Raw genomic sequence first — 24,953 nt, forward strand, 5'->3', positions numbered from 1 at the left:
CGCCAGCAGCGGCAGCCCACCCTCACAGGCAGGAGTCGGCCTCCAACCGGGCGGCCTCCCCCCCTTCCAGGGAAGGGAGAGAGCGCAGCTGGAGGGTGACGCCTGCCTCCACCGCCCGACTCAAGCCTTCGCGGGTTCCTTGCAAGCAAGGGAAAAAAATTCATCATCGAACTATATTTTATTCTTTTAAATATTTGTATTGTAACCTATACTTTTAACTCTGCATGGCATTTTCATCTGTTAGCTGTATTTTAGCTGCTCTCACTCCACCCAGAGAACATCGGTTACAGGATTGGGACGCCTGGGCTTCCAGAAATCCTCCGAACATGTCAAAGCTCGGTTCAGCTTGCTCCCGTTCTCGTTTGCAACCTGCTTTTTTGTTCGTCCTAATGGGAACATTCATGTATTTTTTTCAGAGTTGTAACTTGGGCATTTCCAAGTGATTTGCAAACTGAAATGAAATTTTCATACATCCCCAGTTGGTTATTGGGCAGATTAAATAGCTAATAATTACAAAGATATGTCCATTAAATATATTTGTGTGTCTGTGTTTCTCTCTTTCAGATCCATCAGCAGACCAACTATTCTTAATGGATCCAAGAAATTCTTACGCATCTCTGGTGAAAGGTATTCAGTCCTTTGATGTCACTGGAAATTTCACTCCTTGCGAACTTCTGCTCACAGGCGACCAGGCTTTCCCAGTGCTCGTGAGTTCGAATGGGCAAGTACTCATTGCTGCATCCCAGTACGGGAAAGGCCGCATGGTGGTTGCTGCGCATGAACGATTTCTGCAGGTTCCCCAGTTCCTGCCATTCATTAAAAATGCTCTACAGTGGCTCAAGCCTTCCTCGACGGCACAAGTGGGTGTCCACACAAGCTTGCGCGCCCTTTCCGAGATGCTCCTCAGTAATGGTGTCGAAGTGTGGCCAGATGCAATGCTTGAGGATTCTCTAGGCGTGTACTGCATGGATGCCTATGATGATACACAAGCCAGCGATCTTGTGCAGTTTGTAAAGGGAGGCAAAGGACTGCTCATCGGAGGGCAGGCCTGGCGTTGGTCATACCAGCATGGTGTTGAGAAAGTGTTGGTTGGATTTCCGGGAAACAAGGCAACCAGTGCGGCTGGAGTCTACTTCACTGCCAATGTGGGACAGAACGGGATCTTCCCTGCACCCAAGGAAATGCCAAGAGTACCCCTCATCACCAAGTAAGTAAATACCTTCTTTACCTACCATGAATACGCCCATCTCCCATGAAAAATCCTGTCTATACCACCGTCCTAATATTCCATCACACTTTAGCATGACAAAAAAGCAGAAGCCAGGAAAGTTATAGGAACTGAGTGAAGACCACCTTCTCTCAACTCAAAGCAGATTGGCTTGGAAATAACCCAAGCTATTTTCTGCCTTCCAGGGGTGGGGAGCCACTCCGCTTATTTCTGAGCCAATCTAGATAGGACTGAGCCCACCAAAATGCCTGTGAGCTCCCTACCCCTACCCTCCCATGACTTAGCAGGTCCCAGGTGGTGAGAGGTGTAACCAGAGATGTCCAGAGGTTACTTGCAGGCATGATACCTCTGAGTGATTTATTTAAATCACACCATCATCAGGGAATCAGGCTTATGAGATAAAGGCACAAGTCACAAGCGATCAGAGGAAAATGAAGGCACACAATTAGACCTTAATAAAAACCCATCATATGCCCCCCAAATCCTCCCACTGCCCAGATTAAATCTTTCTGCATTCCCAGCTGAATAGCAGTTTGGCCTGAATATCAAGGAAAGAAGACTTATAGCTGCCTATTCGAAGCAGAGGAGAAAGGCTCATGTGGTCTTAGGTGATCGTCCCAAAGTCCAAGGGGTAGGATCCAGTGGAACCCAGTGAGAAAATTAATACATGTAGGAATTGTTTAAAAATAAAGTAGTGAAGTCTGAGCCTGACAGAGAAAGAAGAGGAAGGCAAATAAAAGAAAGAGAAAGGATGGGAAATCGAGGAAACCTAAGATGTATTCAGAGCTGTCTGCACAAGCCAACAAGCAGGCTCAGAGAAAAGCTACCTCTGTGTCAATATTGCAAGGAACATTTCTCAAAACGCAGCCTTCTCCAACCACTTTTGGACTACAACTCCCATCAGCCACGTTGGCTAGGGCTGATGGGAGTTGCAGCCCCAAACATCTGAGGGCCCCAGGTTGGGAAAGGCTGTGGTAAGGAAAGAGTAAAATCTCCCCAAAGAAATAACGATTAATTAGAGCTCAAGCAACGAAACCCATCACACACACACAAATCTAAAGCACAGTAAAATTATTGTATGGAAAAGCAATTACATCCAAAAGAGAGGTTCTCCTTTCTCTATCTAGCCCAGGGATGGGCAGTCGCTTCTGAATCCCCCCCCCCAAATCTATTTATAAGATGATAGTGCTGCAGTTGAGATCCATCTTGTCAGGCTGTGACCCAGGAATGGATCCCAACTCACCATATGAAGACCAGTGATATATTAGAGCTTTCCCCAACCTGGGGCCTTCCAGGTGTTTTGGACTACAACTCCCATCAGCCCAGCCATTATCTCCAATGGTCAGGTATCCTGGGAGTTGTCATCCAAAATAACTGGATGGCAACAGGATGGACAAGACTGAACTAGCCCATTAAAGCAACAGTATATGCTAGCATGAAGATTAATCTCCCTTTTTTATATGTACAGGCATGGATTAAACATTGAAAGTGATTTAAAGCTTCTTCTACATGGAATAAATAAGTCCAACATACATGGTGATAAGCCCAAACAGCAAGCGATCCCTTCTCCGCTTCTCATCCATGGAATTTTGGCATTTCCGGTTGGCATAACTGATTCCCACCAGGCCTTCCTTGGGGCTGCATATTATGGAAGGGGCCGCATTGTCGTTGCCTCTCACGAAAATCTACTTCGCATATCATCAATGAAAACATTCCTCCTCAATGCCATCAACTGGCTTACTGCTGGGAAGGGAGGAAAGGTTGGTATTGGAGACAAGTTGCACAAGCTTTATTCCATGTTAAATGAGGAAAGCATCCCATCTGAGCTAACCGATCTCAAGGATGGCCTTCGTGTATATTGTTGCACAACCTACAGTGACAGAGAGAGGGAGAAAATCCATGAGTTTGTCTCCAAAGGAGGTGGACTCCTAATTGGGGGACAAGCTTGGTATTGGACATATGGGAATCCTTCCTCTAGTGCCATTGCTGAGTATCCAGGGAACAAGATCCTTAACAAGTTTGGAATTGGAATCATTGGGGAAACGCTTGATATATCGAGTGAAAGCTACCCAGCAGGAGAGGCCAGCTATCACTTCCGGAAAGCGCTCTTCCAATACAAGGAACACCTTCAGAGCAATCAACCTCTGGAGCCCCCATATTCCTCATGGTGCAGGAAGCTAGCCCAGGATTCTGCCACATTCCTAGGGATCCCAGCTGCCAACTCCCCTCCTTTCTCCTCTGTTCACAAGGATATGGTTGAGCTGATCCAGCTCTGGGGGATTCCTGATGTCAGCTCAAACAAGCCAATCAAATCCAACTCAGATGAAGCAGTTTTCATCAACTTGGCTTGGGGACTCTACAACGCCATGCCAGAGTTCCAGAAACTAGTGCCCAGCCTGAATCCCAGCCTTGCAAAACCTTATCCGACAGCACCTCCTCAAATCATTTGGATATCTGGAAAGAATGACGGTAAGATCTCTGCCGGTCTTATCAATTGCCGATGGCTATCTGGTTGGCTTCCCAGCTGAGAATTTTCCATGTTATGAGCTGGGAAGTCCAGTTTTTTAATCTCATCTCAGCCTTGAGCTTAGCTGGCATGTTTAAGCAAACCACAACCCTCCCCTGCCCACCATACCAGAATGATGATATGGTCACTCTTAGAGCACTTGATAAATGATGCTTTTCGTATATGGTAGTCACTGGAATTTAGTTCAAGGCTGATGGTTGTACCCAGTAATGGGGCCATTTGTAATGTGTTGTCATGCTGTGAGCTTGAGCTTGCCCATTAGACTGGGGTCGTTCTGCCACCTGTGCAGACCATCTCTTAGCATCAAGCAATGTGCTGTTTAGAATCAACATGTGTTTGAAGATGTCCAAATGAACATACATAGAGGAAGTCCAAAAATACGAAGTCTGAAGCCACGTTCGTACCTCCTGGGGAAAACCCCACTGAATGCAGTCAGGCAGACTTCTCCGTAGGTTTGGGCTGCCCCAGCCCAGAGCAGCAAGATTTCATTCCGGAGAAATGCTGATGTTCAGTGCAAAGAAACCGAGTCTCCCTTGCACAGATCTCACGTTCTGGCAATGACTTCATTCGGGGGTTCTGAAGAACCCTTCAGGTGTTTACAGCATGGATGGGGAGAAAGCAGGGCAGCACAGGCTGACACCACAGCCCGGCTGGACACACAGTTAGCAAGTCTGAGAAGGTGCCTTGCACATGCGCTCATGGGTGGATCGTGTCTGTGCAGTCCAGGGGGGAGTGCGATTGGGCCAGGCCCTGCCTTTGCATGGAGGTGCCTGGAGCATCCGTTGGCGGGTGGGGTGGGCAGATGCATTGGTGGTGGGCCTAGCCTGCTTTAAAGGCGTGAGGGGGCTCATCTGAGACTCCCTACCAGACAAGCTCTGTTCACTAAACAAAGTTCCAAAAGATCTCAGCCTCCCGTAAGGAACTATCAGCTATACAGCCTCTGACCCATCGGCCCTTTCCCCAACTACATCTCTCGCTTTGACCTTACAGGAAAGGAAGCATGGAGGAGCACCGGCATGTACGTTCCACCAGCAAAAACAGCCACCTTGCTATTCCCATCCGCGGCCGTTGCTGATAAACTACAGGTGATGTTATTGCAACCCAAGCCAGGTCCCATAGTATGAGCCGAAGGAGACAAGAGTTGAACAACCAGGCTTAAGCGTCCTTGGCTGTGCTTGCAGATTAATACGGAGATTCTGTGGCACCTCCTGGAAAAATGCTACCAGGGAGCCGGTGTGGTGTGGCCTACTGGATGGAGTGCAGGAATTTACTGTACTGCGCTCTACGTGGGGTTACCCTTGAAGACGGTTCGGAAACTGCAGCTGGTACAGAACGCGGCGGCTCGCCTGATTAAAGGCAGCCGCCGGCGAGATCACATCACTCCAGTGCTGAAGGAGTTGCACTGGTTACCAGTTGTTTTCCGGGCCAAATTCAAGGTGTTGGTTTTGACCTTTAAAACCCTATATGGTTCCGGCCCAGCCTATCTTAAGGAGCGCCTCCAGCAACACCAGACAGGCCGCTTAACAAGATCAGCCTCGGATGGCCTTCTCTCTGTCCCATCAGCCAGGACAGCTAGACTGGTGGGGAAGAGGGAGAGGGCCTTCTCTGTGGTGGCCCCCACTCTGTGGAACTCCCTCCCTAGGGAACTCCGTCATGCCCCCTCTTTAATGAGCTTCCGTCGTGCATTAAAAACGTGGTTGTTCAGGCAGGCATTTGGGGTGGGTTAGGGTATTTTTTTAAAAAAAATTTATGGTAAAATTTTACTGTTTTAAATTGTTTATGGTGGGTTGTACATCGCCCAGAGTGGCTGGGTGACCAGTCAGATGGGCGATTAATAAATTTAATAAATAAATAAATAAATAAATAAATTTGACAAGAGAGGCCCAGAGTTCAGATTTCTGCTTAGCCATGAAGATTGCAGGGAGACCGTCAAGCAAAACATTCTTTCTCAGGGCATCTCTACACCACCCTAAAATCCTGCATTTAAAACGGGGCTTTCTGCATCCGTTTTAAATGCAGGATCACAACTGACTCCCTTTACATGTGCTTCCTTTCCCCCCTCCCCTTCCCCCCTCCTTCTCCCCGTATCTGAGTCTTCCATTTTCTTTCATTGATCTCGCTCCTCTTCTTGCTGCTTTTATTCTTTTCATGGAGGAAACTGAAGTGGAACACAACGGAGTAATTTGAGAGCTCATTATCTGCAATCTACTTAAAAAACGGAACAAGGGGCATTTAGTGCAGGAGACGCCTTGAATGATCACGGCGTCCTGTAAAGAGCCCGCAAACGTCTGTGAAGAAGCAATCGCAATCGCAGGATAAAAGCTCAGCGTGAAGGAGCCCTCAGCCTCGGATTGACAGACCTCAGGCTCAGTGGTGTGGTGCAGGAGCTCACCATGACAGCCCCCTAGGTGCTTTGCCTGGACAGACCTGGGGTTGCACTAGAAGGGGAAGGAGAAGGACACACCATATCCCCAAACAGCATTAGCCCACCCGCTTAAGATTTTCCAGGAGTTCTTTTCCCAGCACAGAGGAGAAACACGTGGACAAAGTCAACAAACCAGTTCTAGCCGTTCTTATCGCCATCAGGAGCAGGACTTCTGCAAAGCTAATGGATTACAATGGCCCATTCAAAATCAAGTCACCCCAAAATACTTTCCATTGCAATAGGGGAGGCAGTAGGGATGGCGGAGAAATCCGCCACGGACTCCAATGAGGCCAGATTCTTTAGTATCCAGCCTCCCAGAGTCCGTGGTGGAACGGACTGCTCCCCCCCGCCACCCCACCAACTAAGGTTGGGACGGACCCTACCTGGCACCAGCAGGTCCGGGTCCGTCCTCTTCGTTCCACAGCCGTGATTGGCTACATAAATATTTACGTAGCCAATCACAAAAAGAGCAGAGACACAAATGGCATCCGCTACATCATTTGCTTGCCTGCTCTTTACTGTGATAGGCTACGTAAATATTTTTATGTAGTCAATCACGGCAAAGGGCAGGGACTCAAATGGCGTCCCCTATGCTGGATGCCATTTGCAGCCACAGCCCGGCAGCAGACGGAAGTCCGGCCGCAGACAGCCCTGGCCAGTGGCTCTGCGGACTTGCCACAGAGCGGAACCGGCTGGGGAGAATTCCAGGGGGAGGGACGGATCGCCTCCCCCCCGCCAGCGGACCCTGGAGAGGACTGGTAAGTGGGGTTCATACACCCCTAGAAAGCAGACAACAATACATTGTTGTTGGGAAGATCCATTTCTCCCCAGCTACTGTGAAGATTGCAGGTAAGCTCAGAGGAAATAGATCAGTCTTGACGGCACGGCGGGTGGACAGATAATATCACCATCCCCGCCGGTCAGAAATCCTGGAGCGTCGACCATGTGAGCCTTGCCTCCAATACACCAGTGATCAGGATCTCTCCAGGAATGTCAGGATTTGGGCTTCCTCTTCAGGACATGCTCTTGGGTCCCCTCTCTTCCAGTCCAAAGTCCACCCACAAGTAAGCTGGGAGTGCAGACCTGAGCCAGAGGCAGGAGCAAGGTAAATTGCTCATGGCATCACTACCTGGAGTTCAACCCTCCCATTCCACGCCAAAGAGGTTTGCAGGAAAGGGGTGAGGGTGAGGAACTAGCATCCTTCCCAGACATGCTCTCGGAAATAAGGGCGACAGCAGATCTGTCAACAGTTCCGTAGCTGCTGCCAGTGCAGCTCCTAGCAAAGCTGGTAGCTTTTAAAAAGAAAAATGTGTTTAAAGGGGAGGGGAGGAGGGCAAGGAGCCCCCCCCCACTGGAAGCCCCCTCCCTTCTCCCCCAAATCCTTTCACCCCTTTCCTTTCCTCATCCTTCAGGGATGAGACCAAAATGCCCCCAAATACAGCCTGATCCCTGAAGAGAAACGAACGGGAGAGTAGCAGCCCTAATCAGGATCCACGTGAGATCCTCAGGCACGTCAGGCAGTCAAAACAGGCCCTGCTGCAATTGGTAACTTTCTCAGCCCAGCACTGCCTTTTGCAGTAGCTAAGATCTGGTACCCCGTGTCCTGAATCCAGCATCCCTGTCTCCAGGTACAGATCAGCTGTCATTCTGATAACCTGAGAAAAGCCAAGGAACTGAAACGCCCCCCGGTGGTGGTAAGAAGATTTAAAGTTCAGAGTCAGAGGATGGAAGTCTCCAGCTTGTGGGGCGGCCTCTTGTACCTCGTCGTGCCAGAGGGGTCTTCACTGGCTGATATATCTGTCACCGTCGAGGGGGCAACAATGGCTCCCTATTTCAAGCACGGTAAGAGAAGTGGCAGTGCATCAAATTGAGGAGGGGCTATCTTGCGAACACAAAAGATGTGCTGTAGCTGGCAAGCTGCCAGAAGCCCAGGTGCATGCCCAGAATCTGCATGCAGCTTGATGCTGCCAGGATCTTGTCCAGCACTGGCAGCAGAAGAAAAAGTATGTCCTGAGGCGCTAAGAATGAGTAGCAGATCTCCCCTCAGTAGCTGGCAGGGCACCAATGCAGGCCTGTGTCAACTCCAACACACATGTTCCCAACATTTTGTGCGCAACCTTAGAAAGTCCTACGTTTCGAAGGTCCTCCCATTGTACCAACACCACACCACAGGTCAGCACTCTGTTAAGAATTGCTCTTTCCTTTGTTGATGCAGTCAGAATTTATGGATGAAAATACTAGTGTTGGGTAGCACTACATCAATGCATCTGGGCGACTGGAAAGTTTCCTGTAGAAGCCTCCCCACGCTTACTGCCCTAATCAAGTGCTATTTTGGTAAAGTTGAAAAAAACCCCATCTTCCTAGGAATAGTGTCCTAACATAGCTAATCAGATTGGATGACATAATGATAATCACTAAACAAAGCCAACTCAGAGTGAGGGTAATCTGGGTATCCAATGTTAGTCCTCCTTAGAGTAGACCCATTGAATGGGGCATAGGTTAGTCATGACTGTCCTATTCATTTCAATGGTTCTACTCTAAGAAGGATACTGCCCTCTGAATACACCATCAAGCCCACTTGGACTCCCTACCCAGAACACTGTGAAGAGGGCAGCAGGGATTTTTTTAGGGGGTGAATGAATTGGCAAAAACATCCCCACCCCCAATTATTGACGTCCCTAGAATGCGTGGTTCATGGGTGTTTTCTGCTTTAAATATTGCATTAGGTGAAACCAGTGTGCATGCCTGGCAGAATACCATCCGCCACCACCCTGCTCCCTGGGCTGAGCTAGAGACGGAGAATATCATCTTGACGGTGCCCTCGGATGAGGTGCGCAGAAACGACAATCCTGAGATCCTACTCAACACCTGGGCTCAGGTCATGAAAGCAGTGGCCAAGTTAGCATCCATCCCGTCTGCTTTCCCCAGACCAGAGAGAATAGTGACAGACGTCCAAATATCAGCTGGCAAGTATAGACCAATCATTATATAAAACAGCAAGGTACTGGCCATACAGGGTCGGTTTGTTTTTCATTTTGCACTGACTGATGAGTTCTAGAAAACTTCCTAAGAGACAGACCTGTGGTGCAAACCTATATTGCCTGCAGATTACTTTAGCTGTCATGGCTTCCCCAAAGAATCCTGGGAATTGTGCTTGGTGAAGATTTGCTCAAAATTCTGCTCGAGATCCTGAGCTCCATCGCCAAACTATAGTTCCCATGGGTTCCTTGGAACTCTGTTGTAATGTAATTTGCCCCCCAGTTCTGAAGATTATTACCCTCTTCGGCAATACTCTTTGGGACTGCAATGGAGTATATGCTGGCAGAGGGCTGGCTACCATCCTGAACAGGAGTGCTGCACGCTGCAACGTTTGGTTGCCGGTCCCGCTTGCAAGCTCTGTAGCCCATAAATGCATTGACATCTAGGGATGTCAGAGAATTCCGCCATGGATCTCGGGGAGGCCGAATGCCAGTGCATTCAGCCCCCCGAAATCGGTGGCGGAACGGTCTGCCACCCCCCCGCCACGAGACTTACCTGGGGTGGATCTTCCTGGCAGCGGCAGCCATTTCCAGTTAAAAAAAAAAAAAAGACGTGATAGGCTACGTCAAGATTCATGTAGCCTATCACGGCTAGGTTTAAAAAAAAAAGTGATAGGCTACGTAAATGTTTACGTAGCTTATCACGGCTGACTTAAAAAAACAACAATGCGCGTACGCAAATGGCGGTGGCCACGGCCGCCGCCATTTGCGTTTCTTATTTTTTTTGTCATGCTATTTGTGTTCCCCTTATTTTCGCCGTCTTAGTCTACGTAAATCTTGACGTAGACTAAGACGTGCCAAAATAAGGAACGCAAATGGCGGGGGTCGTGGCCGCCGCCATTTGCGTACGCACGTTGTTGTTGTTGTTTGTTTTTTTTAAGTCAGCCGTGATAGGCTACGTAAACATTTACGTAGCCTATCACGGCTGACTGCAGGGACGCAAACGTTTGCGTACCTGCTAGCCAGCGGCCGGTGGCTTTGCAGAATCCCTGCAGAGCACAGCCGGCCAGCCAGGATTCCGGGGGGGGAGGGACGGAGCACCTCCCCCCCCACCAACATAATCCGCGAAAGGTAAGTGCCTTTCGTACATCCCTATTGTCTACTGGGATGACATCCCAGCAGAATACCAAGCAGTCCAACAGAAAAACATGGATGTGGCCTCTACTTTCAAAGAGTGGCCGAGCCTCACAGTTTGATCTGCCCACTTACCTCCTGGATCCAGCTAGGTTTCCATCTGTAAGTCTGGGTCTGTCTAAATATGTCTCCATCACCCTAATTCTCTCCTTAGGTTTGATGCACGCTGGCTATCCAATCATGTCTAATGTGGGGGCACTGAGGGAGGTCACGGATGTGCAGTCTTTCTATGCCAAAGGGACTTGGGCCCCGTTGCACGAGCTGGGTCACAACCAGCAGAAGAGTGGGTGGGAATTCCCACCCCATACCACCGAGGCCACCTGCAATCTCTGGTCTGTTTATGTCACTGAGACTGTGCTGAATATTTCAAGAGCGAGAGCCCATCCCAACCTTAAACCAAATCTAAGAAAGAAGAGGATCAAGGACTATATTCAAAACGGCGCACAGCTGAAGGACTTTAAAGTATTCACTGCACTGGAACCCTACCTACAGGTAACACACAGCAAGAGTATATTCAGGCGACGGTGGCCACATATATATCACCAAAAAAAACACTACACATATTTGCAAAAAATGTGTATATGCTGATTTTAGGTACAATTTAGAAAGGATTACAGTGAGTGAAATACAAATATAACCCACTTGACCATATTGATGAAATAGAGTAAGATATTCTTCACCAGAATTCCTCTGAGAACAGCAAAGGAAACAACAGTTAAGCAAGAATCAAATACAGTGGGCTCCCCAACAGTTTGAAAGAAGGGAATGAAAACTAGGCTTCTATATTCCCTTGCAGGCCAAGAAGGTACTAGAGCAACTTAGACTGCTATCCTATGTCCAGTTATATCTGGGAGTAAGCCCCATTGGACACAATGAACTTGTCTCTGGGGAGACATGTATTGCAGCTGGGGGCAATTGGTTGCCCTCTAGAAAGTTTTGGCCTGCAACTCCCATCATTCCTCAACATTGGGATATGCTGACTTGGGCTGATGGGAGGTATAGACCAAAAATCTGGAGGGCCAATTGCCCTGATCTAAATCCATCAAGCTCCACCCCCCTGCGCAGTCAAAATACACTCCTGTCCTGTTGCACTGTTATAAACATAAGCACATTGAAAGGACAATCACAGGATGTCTAAAAATAACAGAAACCCTGACATTTAGGAACAGGGGAAGCTGCCTTATACACTGAGTCAGTACCTTCGTCCATCTAGCCCAGTATTGTCTGCACTGACCGGCAGCGATGGCACTCCAGGGTTTCAGGCAGGATTCTTTCCTAGCCCCTTCCTAGAGGTGCCAGGGATTGAACCTGGTTCTTCGGCATGCAAAACAGGGGCTTCACCACACCAGACGTTTTATTCAGCATTTTACTTGGGCTTTTGCTTCCAGAATAAAAGAAATCCTGACATTTAGGAACATGGGAAGCTGCCTTATGCTGAGTCAGCACTTTCGTCCATCTAGCCTAGTATTGTGGAGACTGACCAGCGGCGATGGCTCCCCAGGGGGCTGTTTCCTAGGGATGTCAGAGAATTCCGCCATGGACTCCAGTGAGGCTGTTGCGGAACGGCCTCCCCCCGCCACCCCACGGAATCCCCCCGGGACGAAGCTTACCTGGTGGCGGATGCGGCGGCGGCCCCAGCTGGTCTCCCGGCTGCTGCCGGGCTGCTGCGGCCACGAATACTTACATAGCGTATCACGGCTGACTGCAAGAATGCTGCCATTTGCAGCCGCAGCAGCCCGGCTGCGGCCAGAACTCCGGCTGCGGCCGGCAGCTCCACTCCGTGGTGGAGGATTCCAGGGAGAGGGACGGAGCGCCTCCCCCCCACCGCGGATTGCCCGGCATGGAGCCAGGTAAGACTTTCATACACCTACTGTTTCCTCAAGCGATTTACTCCGAACTGGCTGCATGTGGAGGTCGTTAGAGATACACGACATCGTGGCCATCCAGCAGCCAACCTGGACCTTATTGTGGAAGAACCGGTTTCCTGAGACTGCTTATAGTCCGATTCTTTTCCTGAATTCTGTTTGTATGCACTTCTGTTGTGGTGAACACCAACCCTCTGCATTTACTCCAGTGTGTTATTATATTATTATTGTTATATTTATATTCCACCTTTTTCCCAGTACTGGGACACAGTGTTAACCTTGCCCAGAAAGGCGTGCCTTTCACCGTGACTCCGGTCCAAGGCTGTTTCCGCAGTGTTTTCCCCACCTGTGTTTCCCTGATGTTTCGCTATTTCCCCGCTGGCCACCAGAGGTTTTTTTTTTTAGTAAAGAATTAAACCAAAACAGCGCTTTAGCGCTAGGTTGCAAACCAGAAGTTAGCACCCGCATTCACCAGCCACCAACTGTGTTGCTGCTGGACATTTAAAGTCATTACTCTCTTAAGGGCTAAGGCTTACGCTACTAAAAGAGCCATGGGGTGAGGTGTGCATATATAAGTTCCCGGCCAGATTGCAATTCTACAGGTAGTTACTGCAGAATCCTCAGTTGCACATTTAGAAGGCATCACTATTACTCCACAGCAAAAAAAAGCCCCAGTTCTCTGGCAGCACCTCTACCTCCCGTTTCTCATTATAACACTGTTGCGGATTTCTTCCATCCATACGCATACCCCTCTGTCAGTATCTCGCAATCACTCTATCGCAAAATAGCACTAAAATGCAGTGGCGCTAACACACGATAGCACATTAATTCAAGGGCTCCTGCTAACTTCCATTGTAGTCAATGAGGCTTATTCCTGAAAGTGGTTCATCATGCGGCATGGCTGGTTTGGTCTTTGAGAAACTGTACTTCAAACCTCCCTCAGGAGTGACTTGAACATCCAAGTAGCTCAAAAGTCACAGCCTATAAAAGAGGAGAGAAGGCTGAACCATAACGATTTTAAATCATGAAAGCAGAATTAAATCCGAAAGGAAGTCTCACTGAATTCAATGGGATTTATGTGTGAGTAGGTGTGCATAGGATGTTGATGTGAAATACTCACTGGCTCTTCCGAAGTTCAAGGAACTGTAGGTCTGTGAAGTGGTGCTAAAGGGCCCTGCTAGAAAATCTGCATCACCTCACAAAACATCAGATCCCCACTTTCCGATGGTCAGTGTTTGACCTAGATTTGGAAGCACCCATGAACCCCGAAGGTCATAGAAGTACACAAGATATTTAAGGGGGAAATCTAGGGGCAGCTTCCCCAAAACAGCCCAGAGGGACTCAGGCTGTTCAGTGGGCAAGAAATGCTGACCGACTGTTTGGTAGCAACAGGATGGAATGGAGTTGTTGGAATCCTGAATGGCAACACTCTACATGGCAGCATTTTCTTGAAGCTTCCATTTCTTCCCAGAATGCTCAGGGGGGAAGCCGTGACAGTTAGAAGTGGTGTAGTACTGACACATGTTTGTATACATGCAGCACCTCTGCCTGACACACAGAGATGGTTCTGAAGTATTTTGGAAAAGAACTGACTAATTATTTGCTTCAGCTGCAGGAGGCGTTTGGATGGGAGCCCTACATCCACATCTTCGCCAAGTACCAAACAATGACCAACATCCCACATGGCAACAAACCCAAGATGAATCTGTGGGCGGAAACCTTCTCTCAGCAAGTGAACAGAAACCTGGGCCTTTTCTTTAAAGCCTGGGGGTGGCCCATTGAGGACAAGCTCTCTCAGAAGCTGGCCAGAAGCTTCCCTCCATGGGCAGAGGATCCCATGAAGCAGTACGAGTCTCCCTAAGGAACCGAAAGTGAAACTAAAGAGACTGAATGCCATTCATAGAATTGCTTGCTTGCATTTGAATTCATTGAGAAAGCTTTGGCTATTAGGTGGTATAGAAATGTAATAATAAATAAATGACCAGGATAGAATAGAGAGGGGAGAAACACTCACCAAGACCTGGACACTGTGTTTCTTTTAATGCAGATTGTATTGGCTTTTTAAGCAGTTGCATTGTCGTGTTGGTGTACGAAACCCCGCTTACCTGGCTCTGCTGGGGTCCACAAGTGGAGGAAGGAGATCCATTCCTCCCCCTGGAATCCTTGACAGGGGGGGGAGGTGATCCATTCCTCCCCCCCCCCCGGAATGTTGCCCGGCAGGCTCCGCTCCATGGCCAGTCTGCGGAGCCGTCAGCCGGGCCTACCCACAGCGGGGCCTCCAGCTGCTGTGGGGCTGCTGCGACACAAATGGCGTCCTGCATAGGGGACGCCATTTGCATCCCTACAGTGGCCTGTGATAGGCTACATAAATATTTACATAGCCTATCATGGCTAAAGTGGGAACTCAAATGGCATAGCAGACTCCATTTGCGTCCCTGCTTTAGCTGTGATAGGCTACGTAAATATATACGTAGCCTATCACGGGCTGGCGTAGGGACGCAAATGGCAGCTGCTACGATGGCCGCCATTTGTGGCCGCAGCAGCCTGGCAGCAGCCAAAGCCACTGCCGCATCCACCACCAGGTAGGTCCATCCTGGGGGGATTCCACGGGATGGCGAGGGAGGGCATTCCGCCACGGACTCCGGGGGGCCAGATTCTTTAGAATCCGTCCCCACTGCGGGCTACCATCCCTAGCTTATATTCAGTCTGTGATCTACCAAGACACTTTGAACGTTATCACATGTGCTGCTGCCAACCAGGTCTCCCCCAACCTATCCTTTGATTTGGATTTGATTTTTTGTCCCTAAGTGGAAGACTTCACAGTTATCTCTCAATTTCATCATGCTAGTTTGTGCACCTTGTTCCAGTCTCTCGGGATCCTTTTGCATTTTGATTCTGTCTTCCATAGTGTTATGGAAGCTTTGTATCATCGGCAAATCTGAAAAGCATTCCCTAGACTCCTGCATCCAAGTTAATTAAAAAATAATAACATTGAAGAGCACCAAACCCTAGAGAAAACATCTGTAAAATAATACACACACACACATGGTATTAAACACCAGCCAGAAATTCTAGGATGTTCCCAGCAGTAGCAAGATACATGCTGGAGGTGTAATGGTAGAGGAACTTCTGCCCATATATGGTGGCCCTGTAATCCTGTTAAGGAATGTTGGAAGAAAGTAATGAACAGCATCAGAGAAATTCCAGGCTGGGAGTCGCCATTAACCCCAACAACTACGCTCCTTGGGGATATGAGATCAGACCCTGAGAGATTTAGTGGTGATGGTGAGTGATATGTTAATTCCTGCAAGGATTCTCTTCGCAAAAGCGTGGCAATCAACTTGCCTCTGATACAATGGAAAAAGAAGATTTGGACAGCCATAGTGATGAATAAAATAACAACTTATTTCAGAGTGGTAGAGGAGGAGGCTGGAGACGCCTGGGGATACTTCATAAACCGGCCTCTCCAGCCCTCTCCCCTCACAGAAACACCACCTTTACCCCTTCACGGAGAGGCAGTCCGAGCAGTTCTCTCTGTGCCAGCTGTGAGGGGGAATGGGAATGGGCAGGGAGCCCGGATTCCTGGGTCCAGCGCTGTTTTTGACCTCAGATCGAGGAATCTGAAATATTCTATGGCCCCCCGAGACTCTGTCTAGGGACCATGGGATTGCTTCCTTAAAAAGAGGTTCCAGGTCAGATGGTTCACGTCATTTTATCTTTAGTATTTTAGTACTCTTGTGATTCCTGTTTTTAAGCCTCAGCTGTCTTTAAATGATTACTGCTTTTAACTACTTCTGTCTATGTGAATTTAGACAGTTGTCCTTTATTGTACATCACCCTGAGAGCTGTCAGCGAGCTATAGGGCGACTAATATATTTTAGAAAATCACTCAGTTAACAAAAATATAGCCCATGCTCTAGAGCAACAACCCTGCTCCAGCTTCTGCATGGTAACTTTTCAAATATTTGAAAAGTCAAGCTCCCCGTAATCTTTCTCCAGATTAAACACACCCAGTTCTTTCAACTCTTCCATTTAGGACTTTGCTTCCCAGGCATCTCACCATCCTGGTCACTCTCTTCTCTGGACATGCTCCAGTTTGTCAATGACCTGCTTAAAATGTGGGACCCAAAACTGGACACAGTAGTGCAAATGCAGCCTGACCAGTGCAGAATGGGGGGGGGTACTTTTACCAAGTTCCTCACACAATGCTTCTTTTAAAGCAGCCTAAGATTGCATTAGCTTTTTTAGAAGCTGCACCATGCAACTGGCTCATATCTAGCCTGTGATCCACTAATAGACCTTGATCCTTTTCACATATACTGCTGCAAACTCATGTCTTCTCCCATCCTATATGTATGCTTTTGATTTTTGTACCTAAGTACAAGGCTTTACATTTATCTCTGTTGAATTTCATCTTGTCAGTTTCAGCCCAACATTGCAGCCTATCGAGATATTTTTGAATGTTGATTCTGTATTCGGAGATATCCCTCTCAGTAGAGTATCATCTGCAAATCTGAAAAGCATCCTCGCTACTCACACATCCAAATTTTTAAGACAAATGTTGCAGAGCACATGGCCTAGGACCAAACCCTGTGGCGCTCCATTTGAGACCTGGCGTTCCCAGGAGCTATCCGAATTTTAACTCTGATTAAATTTATTGTGGATGTTACCTTCAAATTTGTGCAACTGATAGTGGCTGCCTTTACATTAAAGAAAAAAATCTGCAGTCCTAGACAGCAACCACATGATTGCTGAGAGGGGAAACTATTAATTTTCCAGGTTCCATATAACTCAGTGAAACAGTGCCATCTAGTGGCTGTTTTAATAGCGCAACAATCTGAGTTTTTTATACCTCATTTTTCCATATCTTTTTAACATGGAATAACCAGGAAATACCTGTGGATGTGCCCTGGAGGTTGATGATGTCATGAAAAGGACCCACAAACTTCTGTGGGGGAGCAATCTCAATAGCAGGATAAAAGCTCCATGTGAAAAAGCTCATTGTGAGTGGTAGATTGGCTGACCGATTGACAGCTAGCTGGGGCATGCTGGAAGTTGTACAACTTCTTTCTGTGTAAACATGCATAGGATTGCGCTCTTAGTTACTTATTCAAGCTAATGAATGGGAGGGCAAAGGGAGGTGCGGGAAAAAGAAAATTTAAAATGAGAGTTCTCTTGCCAGAGAGGTGGGGTGTGTCACTAAAAAAAAAGCCTTTCCTTAAACAATCTAGTAAGGGCAAGCAAACAAAGGTGTCAGTATAAAGGTAACAAAACAGTATTTCCTAATCACAGCTAAGCAAAGTATAAATCTAAATGCAATGAAGGGGGAAAACTAGAAACACTATAACCGTATGCCAACAGTGATTTCGCAGCACTAGGATGCTGAAACCTATTAGCACTCACAAGCTGCAAACAGGAAAAACCCACTATCAATAAAAATAAAAAGACCAGGGCGGGGGGAAGCAAACTCAAAGCACGCAAGAGTCCCAATCACACAGGGAGGCAAATCAAATTCCCATTCTGGTCCCAAGCACGGCATTTGCCCTGTGCAGTGCCCTTTAAGCTAGTGACCACAATGAACGTTGAAACCGACAACTGCTTTGTCAGTGAACGTTGAAATTGTATATAAATAGGTTGCAGATAATGAGCTCTCAAATTACCCCATTGTGTTCCGCTTCAGTTTCCTCCACGAAAAGAGTAAAAGCAGCAAGGAGAGGAGTGAGATCAATGAAAGATGATGGAAGATTCAGATTGGGGGAGAAGAGGGGGGGAAGGAAGCACGTGAAACAGGGAGTATTGGTGATCCTGCATTTAGAACAGAAGCAGAAAATCCCATTTTAAATGCAGGATTTTAGGCTGGTGTAGAGATGCCCTCAGGGGAGGAGGCAAGAAGTTCTCCAAGCATTTTTCCTGCCTTCAGTCATCATGTGGCTTGTTGAGGTGCTGCTGCTGCAGAGTGTGTCGAAGTAGAAGTTGTTTCTTTGGTTTTACGGGACTGCATCTTCAAGCCTGTATTTCAGTCTGTAAAGATGGGTTCTTTCAATGTAAATGAGTCTTTATTTAGTGAATTTGGGGTGGCCCATGGTGGCTGAATGCTGTGTTCACTAGATGTGAAGTGTCTAGTGAATCAGCATCAACACCTTCACCACCAGGCCACCCTGCAAGTGCAGGAAGCACACACTTCCAGACATTGAAACTGGAAGGGGCACAGCTAACCATATTTCTGGAGGGACAGGATGCTGCATAGATGGTGAGGGGGGTAGAACTGTGTCCAAAGCACATGATGAAAGAGTTGTTTGTTGTTATTCAGTCGTTCAGTTGTGTCCGACTCTTCGTGACCCCATGGACCATAGCACGCCAGGCCTTCCTGTCCCCCACTCTCTCCCGGAGTGTGCTCAAGTTCATATTCATTGCATCGGTGATGCTATCTAGCCATCTCATCCTCTGCCGTCCCCTTCTCCTTTGGCCTTCAATCTTTCCCAACATCAGGGTCTTTTCCAGGGAGTTTTCTCTTCACATTAGGTGGCCAAAATATTTGAGCTTCAGCTTCAGTATCTGTCCTTCCAATGAGCAGTCAGGGTTGATTTCCTTTAGGACTGACTGATTGGACCTCCTTGCAGTCCAGGGGACTCGTAAGAGTCTTCTCCAGCACCACAGTTCGAAGGCATCAATTCTTCGGCGCTCAGCCTTCCTTACAGTCCAGCTCTCACAGCCATATGTTGCTACTGGGAAAACTGAAAGAGTTGTACCAGATGAAATTGTTGCCACAGAGATTCAACAGCAGCAGAATGAGTCTTGAAGTCTACATCATTCCAAAGAATGAATCTTGTAAGAGTCAATCCTCCCACAGCAATGATAGATTCTTTACAGAGATTGAGCAAGGAGGATAACTTTAGAAATGTCTTTCAATGTTTTTAAGTACATACCTTTTATTTGCACCTTTTGGTGTACGTTTTTACAGTGCTTTAAGTGCAGTAGTACCTTATATCTGCATCTTCTGGATTGCAGTTTCAAGCTATGATTTTTTTATGAATTTGTATAAGCAATATACATTATTTCCTTATTATTATTCATGTGTAAAAGGTGCATTTACCCTGAACTGCCGTTTCTATCTGGATTCTTTACAGAAACAGTGTCCACTATTCTTCCTGTATCCGAGAGAGAAAGTGATACAGAAGATGAACCAGCCAGCTTATGAGACTTATCTCGAGGGCAGTAGCAGAAATAAGTTACAATTGGGCGAGGACTTAATTACACGAGTGATTCAGACATTGATGACGAGGCTTGTATTCCCACTGTTCCTGAGACTGTGTCTGTGACCAAGCCTGCAGGGTGCTTTGGGAGGAAGCCCAAGCCTCAGCAACCAAGATCCTCTACTCCTCAGAAATGGTCATCGTCATTGCCAATGCTGCCAACGCTATTCCCAAGCCCAGATGAGCAGCAAAGTACAGTCGCCACTTGTTCTGAAACTGAAACTCCCTTCCACCAACAAAAAGATGGCAGGAGAGTGACTTCTTCAAACATGATGAAAATGATCAGTATACCGTAATTTGCAGCGTTTGTCAAGTTGTGTGCGCCTACCAAAAGAAGGGGGCTGTGGACGAGAGGGCACATCTGCCATGCGACAACACATGGAGATGTGTTGTGTGCTTCTTGTGCCAAAAGATAGTAAAGACAAGTCACAACAATCCAAAAAGACCATTTCTGCCTTTTTTGCATCATCTAGCAAAGGTTTTGTTGATTATTCGATCAGTCGCTTCCGACTCTTCGTGACTTCATGGACCAGCCCACGCCAGAGCTTCCTGTCAGTGGTCGCCACCCCCAGCTCCCCCAAGGTCAAGTCCGTCACCTCCAGAATATCATCCATCCACCTTGCCCTTGGTCAGCCCCTCTTTCTTTGGCCTTCCACTTTCCCTAGCATCAGCATCTTCTCCAGGGTATCCTGTCTTCTCATGATGTGGCCAAAGTACTTCAGTTTTGCCTTTAATATCATTCCCTCAAGTAAGCAGTCTGGCTTTCTTTCCTGGAGTATGGACTGGTTTGATCTTCTTGCCCTCCAAGGCACTCTCAGAATTTTCCTCCAGCGCCACAGTTCAAAAGCATCTATCTTCCTTCACTCAGCCTTCCTTATGGTCCAGCTCTCGCAGCCATAGGTTACTACGGGGAATACCATTGCTTGAACTATGTGGACCTTTGTTGTCAGTGTGATGTCTCTGCTCTTAACTATTTTATCCAGATTTGTCATTGCTGTCCTCCCAAGAAGTAAACGTCTTCTGATTTCCTGGCTGCAGTCAGCGTCTGCAGTAATCTTTGCGCCTAGAAAGACGAAGTCTGTCACTGCCTCCACGTTTTCTCCCTCTGTTTGCCAGTTATCAATCAAGCTGGTTGCCATAATCTTGGGGTTTTTTTAGATTTAACTGCAACCCAGCTTTTGCACTTTCTTCTTTCACCTTCGTCATCAGGTTCCTCAGCTCCTCCTCACTTTCAGCCATCAAAGTGGTATCATCTGCATATCGGAGATTGTCAATGTTTCTTCCAGCAATTTTAACTCCAGCCTTGGCTTCATCAAGCCCAGCACGTCGCATGATGTGTTCTGCGTACAGGTTGAATAGGTAGGGTGAGAGGATACAACTCTGCCTACTCCTTTCCCAATCTTAAACCAGTCCATTGATCCATGGTCTGTTCTCACTGTTGCTACTTGGTCGTTATACACATTCCTCAGGAGGCAGACAAGATGACTTGGTATCCCCATCCCACCAAGAACTTGCCACAATTTGTTATGATCCACACAGTCAAAGGCTTTAGAATAGTCCATAAAACAGAAATAGATGTTTTTCTGAAACTCCCTGGCTTTCTCCATTATCCAGTGGATATTGGCAAATGGGTCTCTAGTTCCTCTGCCTTTTCTAAACCCAGCTTGTACATCTGGCAATTCTCGTTCCATGAATTGCTGGAGTCTACCTTGCAAGATCTTGAGCATTACTTTACTGGCATGTGAAATAAGTGCCACTGTTGGATAGTTTGAACATTCTTTGGTGCTTCCCTTTTTTGGTATGGGGATATAAGTTGATTATTTCCAATCTGTTGGCCATTCTTGTGTTTTCCAAATTTGCTGGCATATAGCATGCATCACCTTGACAGCATCATCTTGCAAGATTTTAAACAGTTCAGCTGGGATACCGTCATCTCCTGCTGCCTTGTTAGGGATGGACTAAAGTCCCTTACCTGGTCCCGCAGCTTGCTTTGCGGTGGGGGGGAGGCGTTCCGTTTCTCCCCCCGAAATCCTTGGCTGGGGGGGAGGCGCCCCGTCCCTCCCCACCGAAATTCTGGCTGGGGGGGAGTGCCCCGTCTCCCCGGCCGCAAATCTCGTCTCCTGCCGGGACGCAAATGGCGGCGGCCATAGCCGCCGCCATTTGCGTCCCTGCAGTCAGCCATGATAGGCTACGTAAATCCTTACGTAGCCTATCACGGTGTTTTTTGAAAATCTAACCGTGATAGGCTACGTAAATCTTTACGTAGCCTATGACGTTTGTTGTTGTTGTTTTTCTCCTTGGGAATGGTGGCGGCGGCAGCCGGTCGAAAGACCGGCTGCTGCTGCCGCACCGCCGCTGGGAGCCGCCGCCGGGAGCCACCACCACCAGGGACATTCAACAAAGCTAAGTCCCATCCCGGAGGGGGGACGGACCGTTTCTCCACCAATTTCGGGGGACCGAATGCGTTGGCATTCGGCCTCCCGGAGATTCGTGGAGAAATTCTCCGACATCCCTACGTTAGCAATGCTTCTTAAGGCCCATTCAACCTCACTCTTCAGGATGTCTGGCTCTAGCTCACTGACCACACCGCCAAATCTATCCCCTATATTATCCTTACTATACAGATCTTCCATATATTCTTGCCACCTTTTCTTGATCTCTTCTGCTTCTGTTAGGTCCTTGCCATCTTTGTTTTTGATCATACCCATTTTTGCCTGGAATTTACCTCTGATGTTTCTAATTTTCTGGAAGTCCTTCCTATTCTATTATCTTCTTCCGCTTCCGCGCATTGCTTGTTTAAAAATAATTCCTTATCATTCTTGGCTAACCTCTGGAATTTTGCATTTAATTGGGCATATCTCCCCCTATCACTGTTGCCTTTTGCTTTCCTTCTTTCTTGGGCTACTTCCAGTGTCTCAGCAGACAGCCATCTTGCCTTCTTGGTTTTCTTTTTCTTTGGGATGTTTTTTGTTGCTGCCTCCTGAACAATGTTGCGAACTTCTGTCCATAGTTCTTCCAGGACCCTATCTACTAAATCTAGTCCCTTAAATCTATTCTTCACCTCCACTGCATATTCATGAGGCTATTGCGTTGCTATTGCGTTGCCCTTATTTTTGCCGTAGTCCACGTAAATCTTTACGTAGACTACAAGGACCAAATAAGGAACGCAAATGGCGGCTCCCTATGGGGGCCGCCATTTGCGTACGCGTTTTTTTTTTCCCAAAAGTCACCCATGATAGGCTACGTGACGATTTACGTAGCCTATCACGGCTGACTTTGGAAATCTAGCCGTGATAGGCTACGTTAATCGTTACGTAGCCTATCACGGGGGTGGTTTGTGTTTTTTTTTTCCGCGGCCGGGTAGACGGGGCGCTTCTACCCGGCCTGAATTTCGCCGGCAAGGGATGGGGCGCCTCCCGCCCCTCACATGAACTTCGGGGGGAGAAGCGAAGCGCCTCCCCCCCACCGCGAAGCAAGCTTTGAGGACAGGTAAGGGACTTTCGTCCATCCCTAGTATAAAGTCGTCTCTTAGGTTGTTGGAAGAGAGTGTTTGTTATGCACAGTGAGTTGTCTTGGCAAAATTCTATCAGCCTATGTCCCGCTTCATTTTGTTCTCCCAGACCATGATTCCAGGTGTCGTTTTGACTACCCACCTTAGCATTCTAGTCTCCTGTAATGAAAATAACATCTCTTTTTGGCATATTATCCAGTAGGTGCTGCAGATCCTCATAGAACTGATCTACTTCTGCTTCTTTAGCATCTGTGGTTGGGGCGCATATTTGGATCACTGTGATGTTAAATGGCTTACCCTGTATTCAAATTGAGATCATTCTATCATTTTTTGGACTGTATCCAAGCACTGCTTTAGCCACTTTATTATGAATTATGAAGGCTACTCCATTTCTTCTGTGGTCCTCTTGTCCACAGTAGTAGATCTGGTGGTCATTTGATGTGAAGTGGCCCATTCCAGTCCATTTCAGTTCACTGACACCCAAAATGTCTGTATTTAATCTTGACATCTCCCCAATAACTACATCCAATTTGCCTTGGCTCATAGATCTTACATTCCAGGTTCCTATGGAGTGTTGATCTTAAGAACATTGGATTCGTCATTCACCACCAGCACCGTCGGCCGCTAGCCATCCTTTCGGCTTTGGGCTAGCTGCGTCATCACATCTGGGGCTAGTTGAACTTATCCCCTGTTCCTCCCTGGTAGCACTTTGACCATCTTCCGACCTGGGAGTCCCATCTTCCGATGGTATACCGACATATCTTCCACAACACAAATTTATCTTGGATGTGTGTACACATTGGAGCAGCACATTGCATATGTTTCAGAGATTCTGTGAGCAGAAAGCAGCTACAAATGATTATGCTTTAGAGAAACAACACTCTTCTAAATGTTATGTCAAACCAGAGCAGTGGGTGTTGATGCAAGACCTGCAATTTAATGTTGACACATTAAAGGTATTTGATGAACGCACAACACTCCTTAGCACAGACATTAGCAAAATTGCCATTCCTACCCTGCCTTCTGAAATCAGAAGGGTACTCCATCAGTATTTGAAATGTGGAGTTGGACAAAGTGTACGTTTAACTAGTGACACATGAACAAGCAATCAAACAATCTATGTGTCACTGTGCAATGGGCATCTGCTGATGAGACCTGTAGATTGGCTCAACAAACAGCAACACTGACCCTTACGATTTTCTCAAGAGACACACGCAGCAGAAACACTGCAAAAAAATTGGATGAAGTTGTTCATGCCTGGTTCATCCCACTAAGGGAACAATCCTATGCAGGCCAAGTTCTACCTGTGCTGAAGATTATAGAGGGAGCACTGAGAAAATGCACTACTGGACTTCCTAAGTGCAGTGCTACTGGACATACTAGTCCTCACCCCTGCAGCTGGACTTTGCATCATTCTTTGAACCACGGTTCAGGTATAGCATGATGAAGGAAATGCAGCAAAGCAAGAACCTTGATTTCTAAAGCCTGCAAAGCTATATAACTGAGAAAATCCTAAGAGTGCTACAAGAAAGATGTTCTAGATCAGTGATCTCCAAAGTGGGGTGCGCACCCCCAGGGGGTGCGCAACATGCTCCATGGGGATGCGCAAGCTGCCTGATCACTGAGCAGCCTCCTGCTATTCCTATGAGGTGGGTGGCGGCAGCAGGATGGGATGGGAGGGAGCCGAGAGTGAAGCTCTCTCTCTCTCTATCCTATTGAGAGCAACTGCTCGGGGCTGTGGTGCCTTCCTGCTGAAGGAAAGCAGGAAGGAGATTAACCCTTCCCACTGTGCTTTCGCCAAACGAAGCCGAGAAGGAAGCAGGCCCTTTCCTCTCAGCTTCCATCCTGCCAAAGGAGAGCGGGAAGGATTAACAGCCCAGGCCAAGCCACAGAGCAGGGGGACTCTGTGCAGGGTGCATGCGGGGCTGGCAACCAGGAATCCCAGCTCTGGCGCAGGCAGGAGCCCGGCCAA

The 24,953-nt window shown here is 47.7% G+C and overlaps 1 protein-coding gene across 1 annotated transcript; it reads left to right on the top strand.

Annotated features, from left to right (window-relative positions):
• Nucleotides 1-590: 590 nt before the first annotated feature.
• LOC146339318 (TRPM8 channel-associated factor homolog) lies at nucleotides 591-14,078 on the top strand. Its single transcript, XM_084811685.1, has 7 exons — nucleotides 591-1,207; nucleotides 2,697-3,697; nucleotides 4,746-4,840; nucleotides 7,809-8,022; nucleotides 8,907-9,146; nucleotides 10,507-10,844; nucleotides 13,827-14,078. The coding sequence occupies exons 1-7, from the start codon at nucleotides 591-593 to the stop codon at nucleotides 14,076-14,078; spliced, it is 2,757 nt and encodes a 918-aa protein (XP_084667811.1).
• The last annotated feature ends 10,875 nt before the right edge of the window (nucleotides 14,079-24,953 follow it).

The sequence above is a fragment of the Heloderma suspectum genome, chromosome 7 (genome assembly GCF_057233095.1).
Source record: "Heloderma suspectum isolate Gila_16-S chromosome 7, 16-S_ref, whole genome shotgun sequence".
Taxonomy (NCBI): Eukaryota; Metazoa; Chordata; class Lepidosauria; order Squamata; family Helodermatidae; genus Heloderma; species Heloderma suspectum.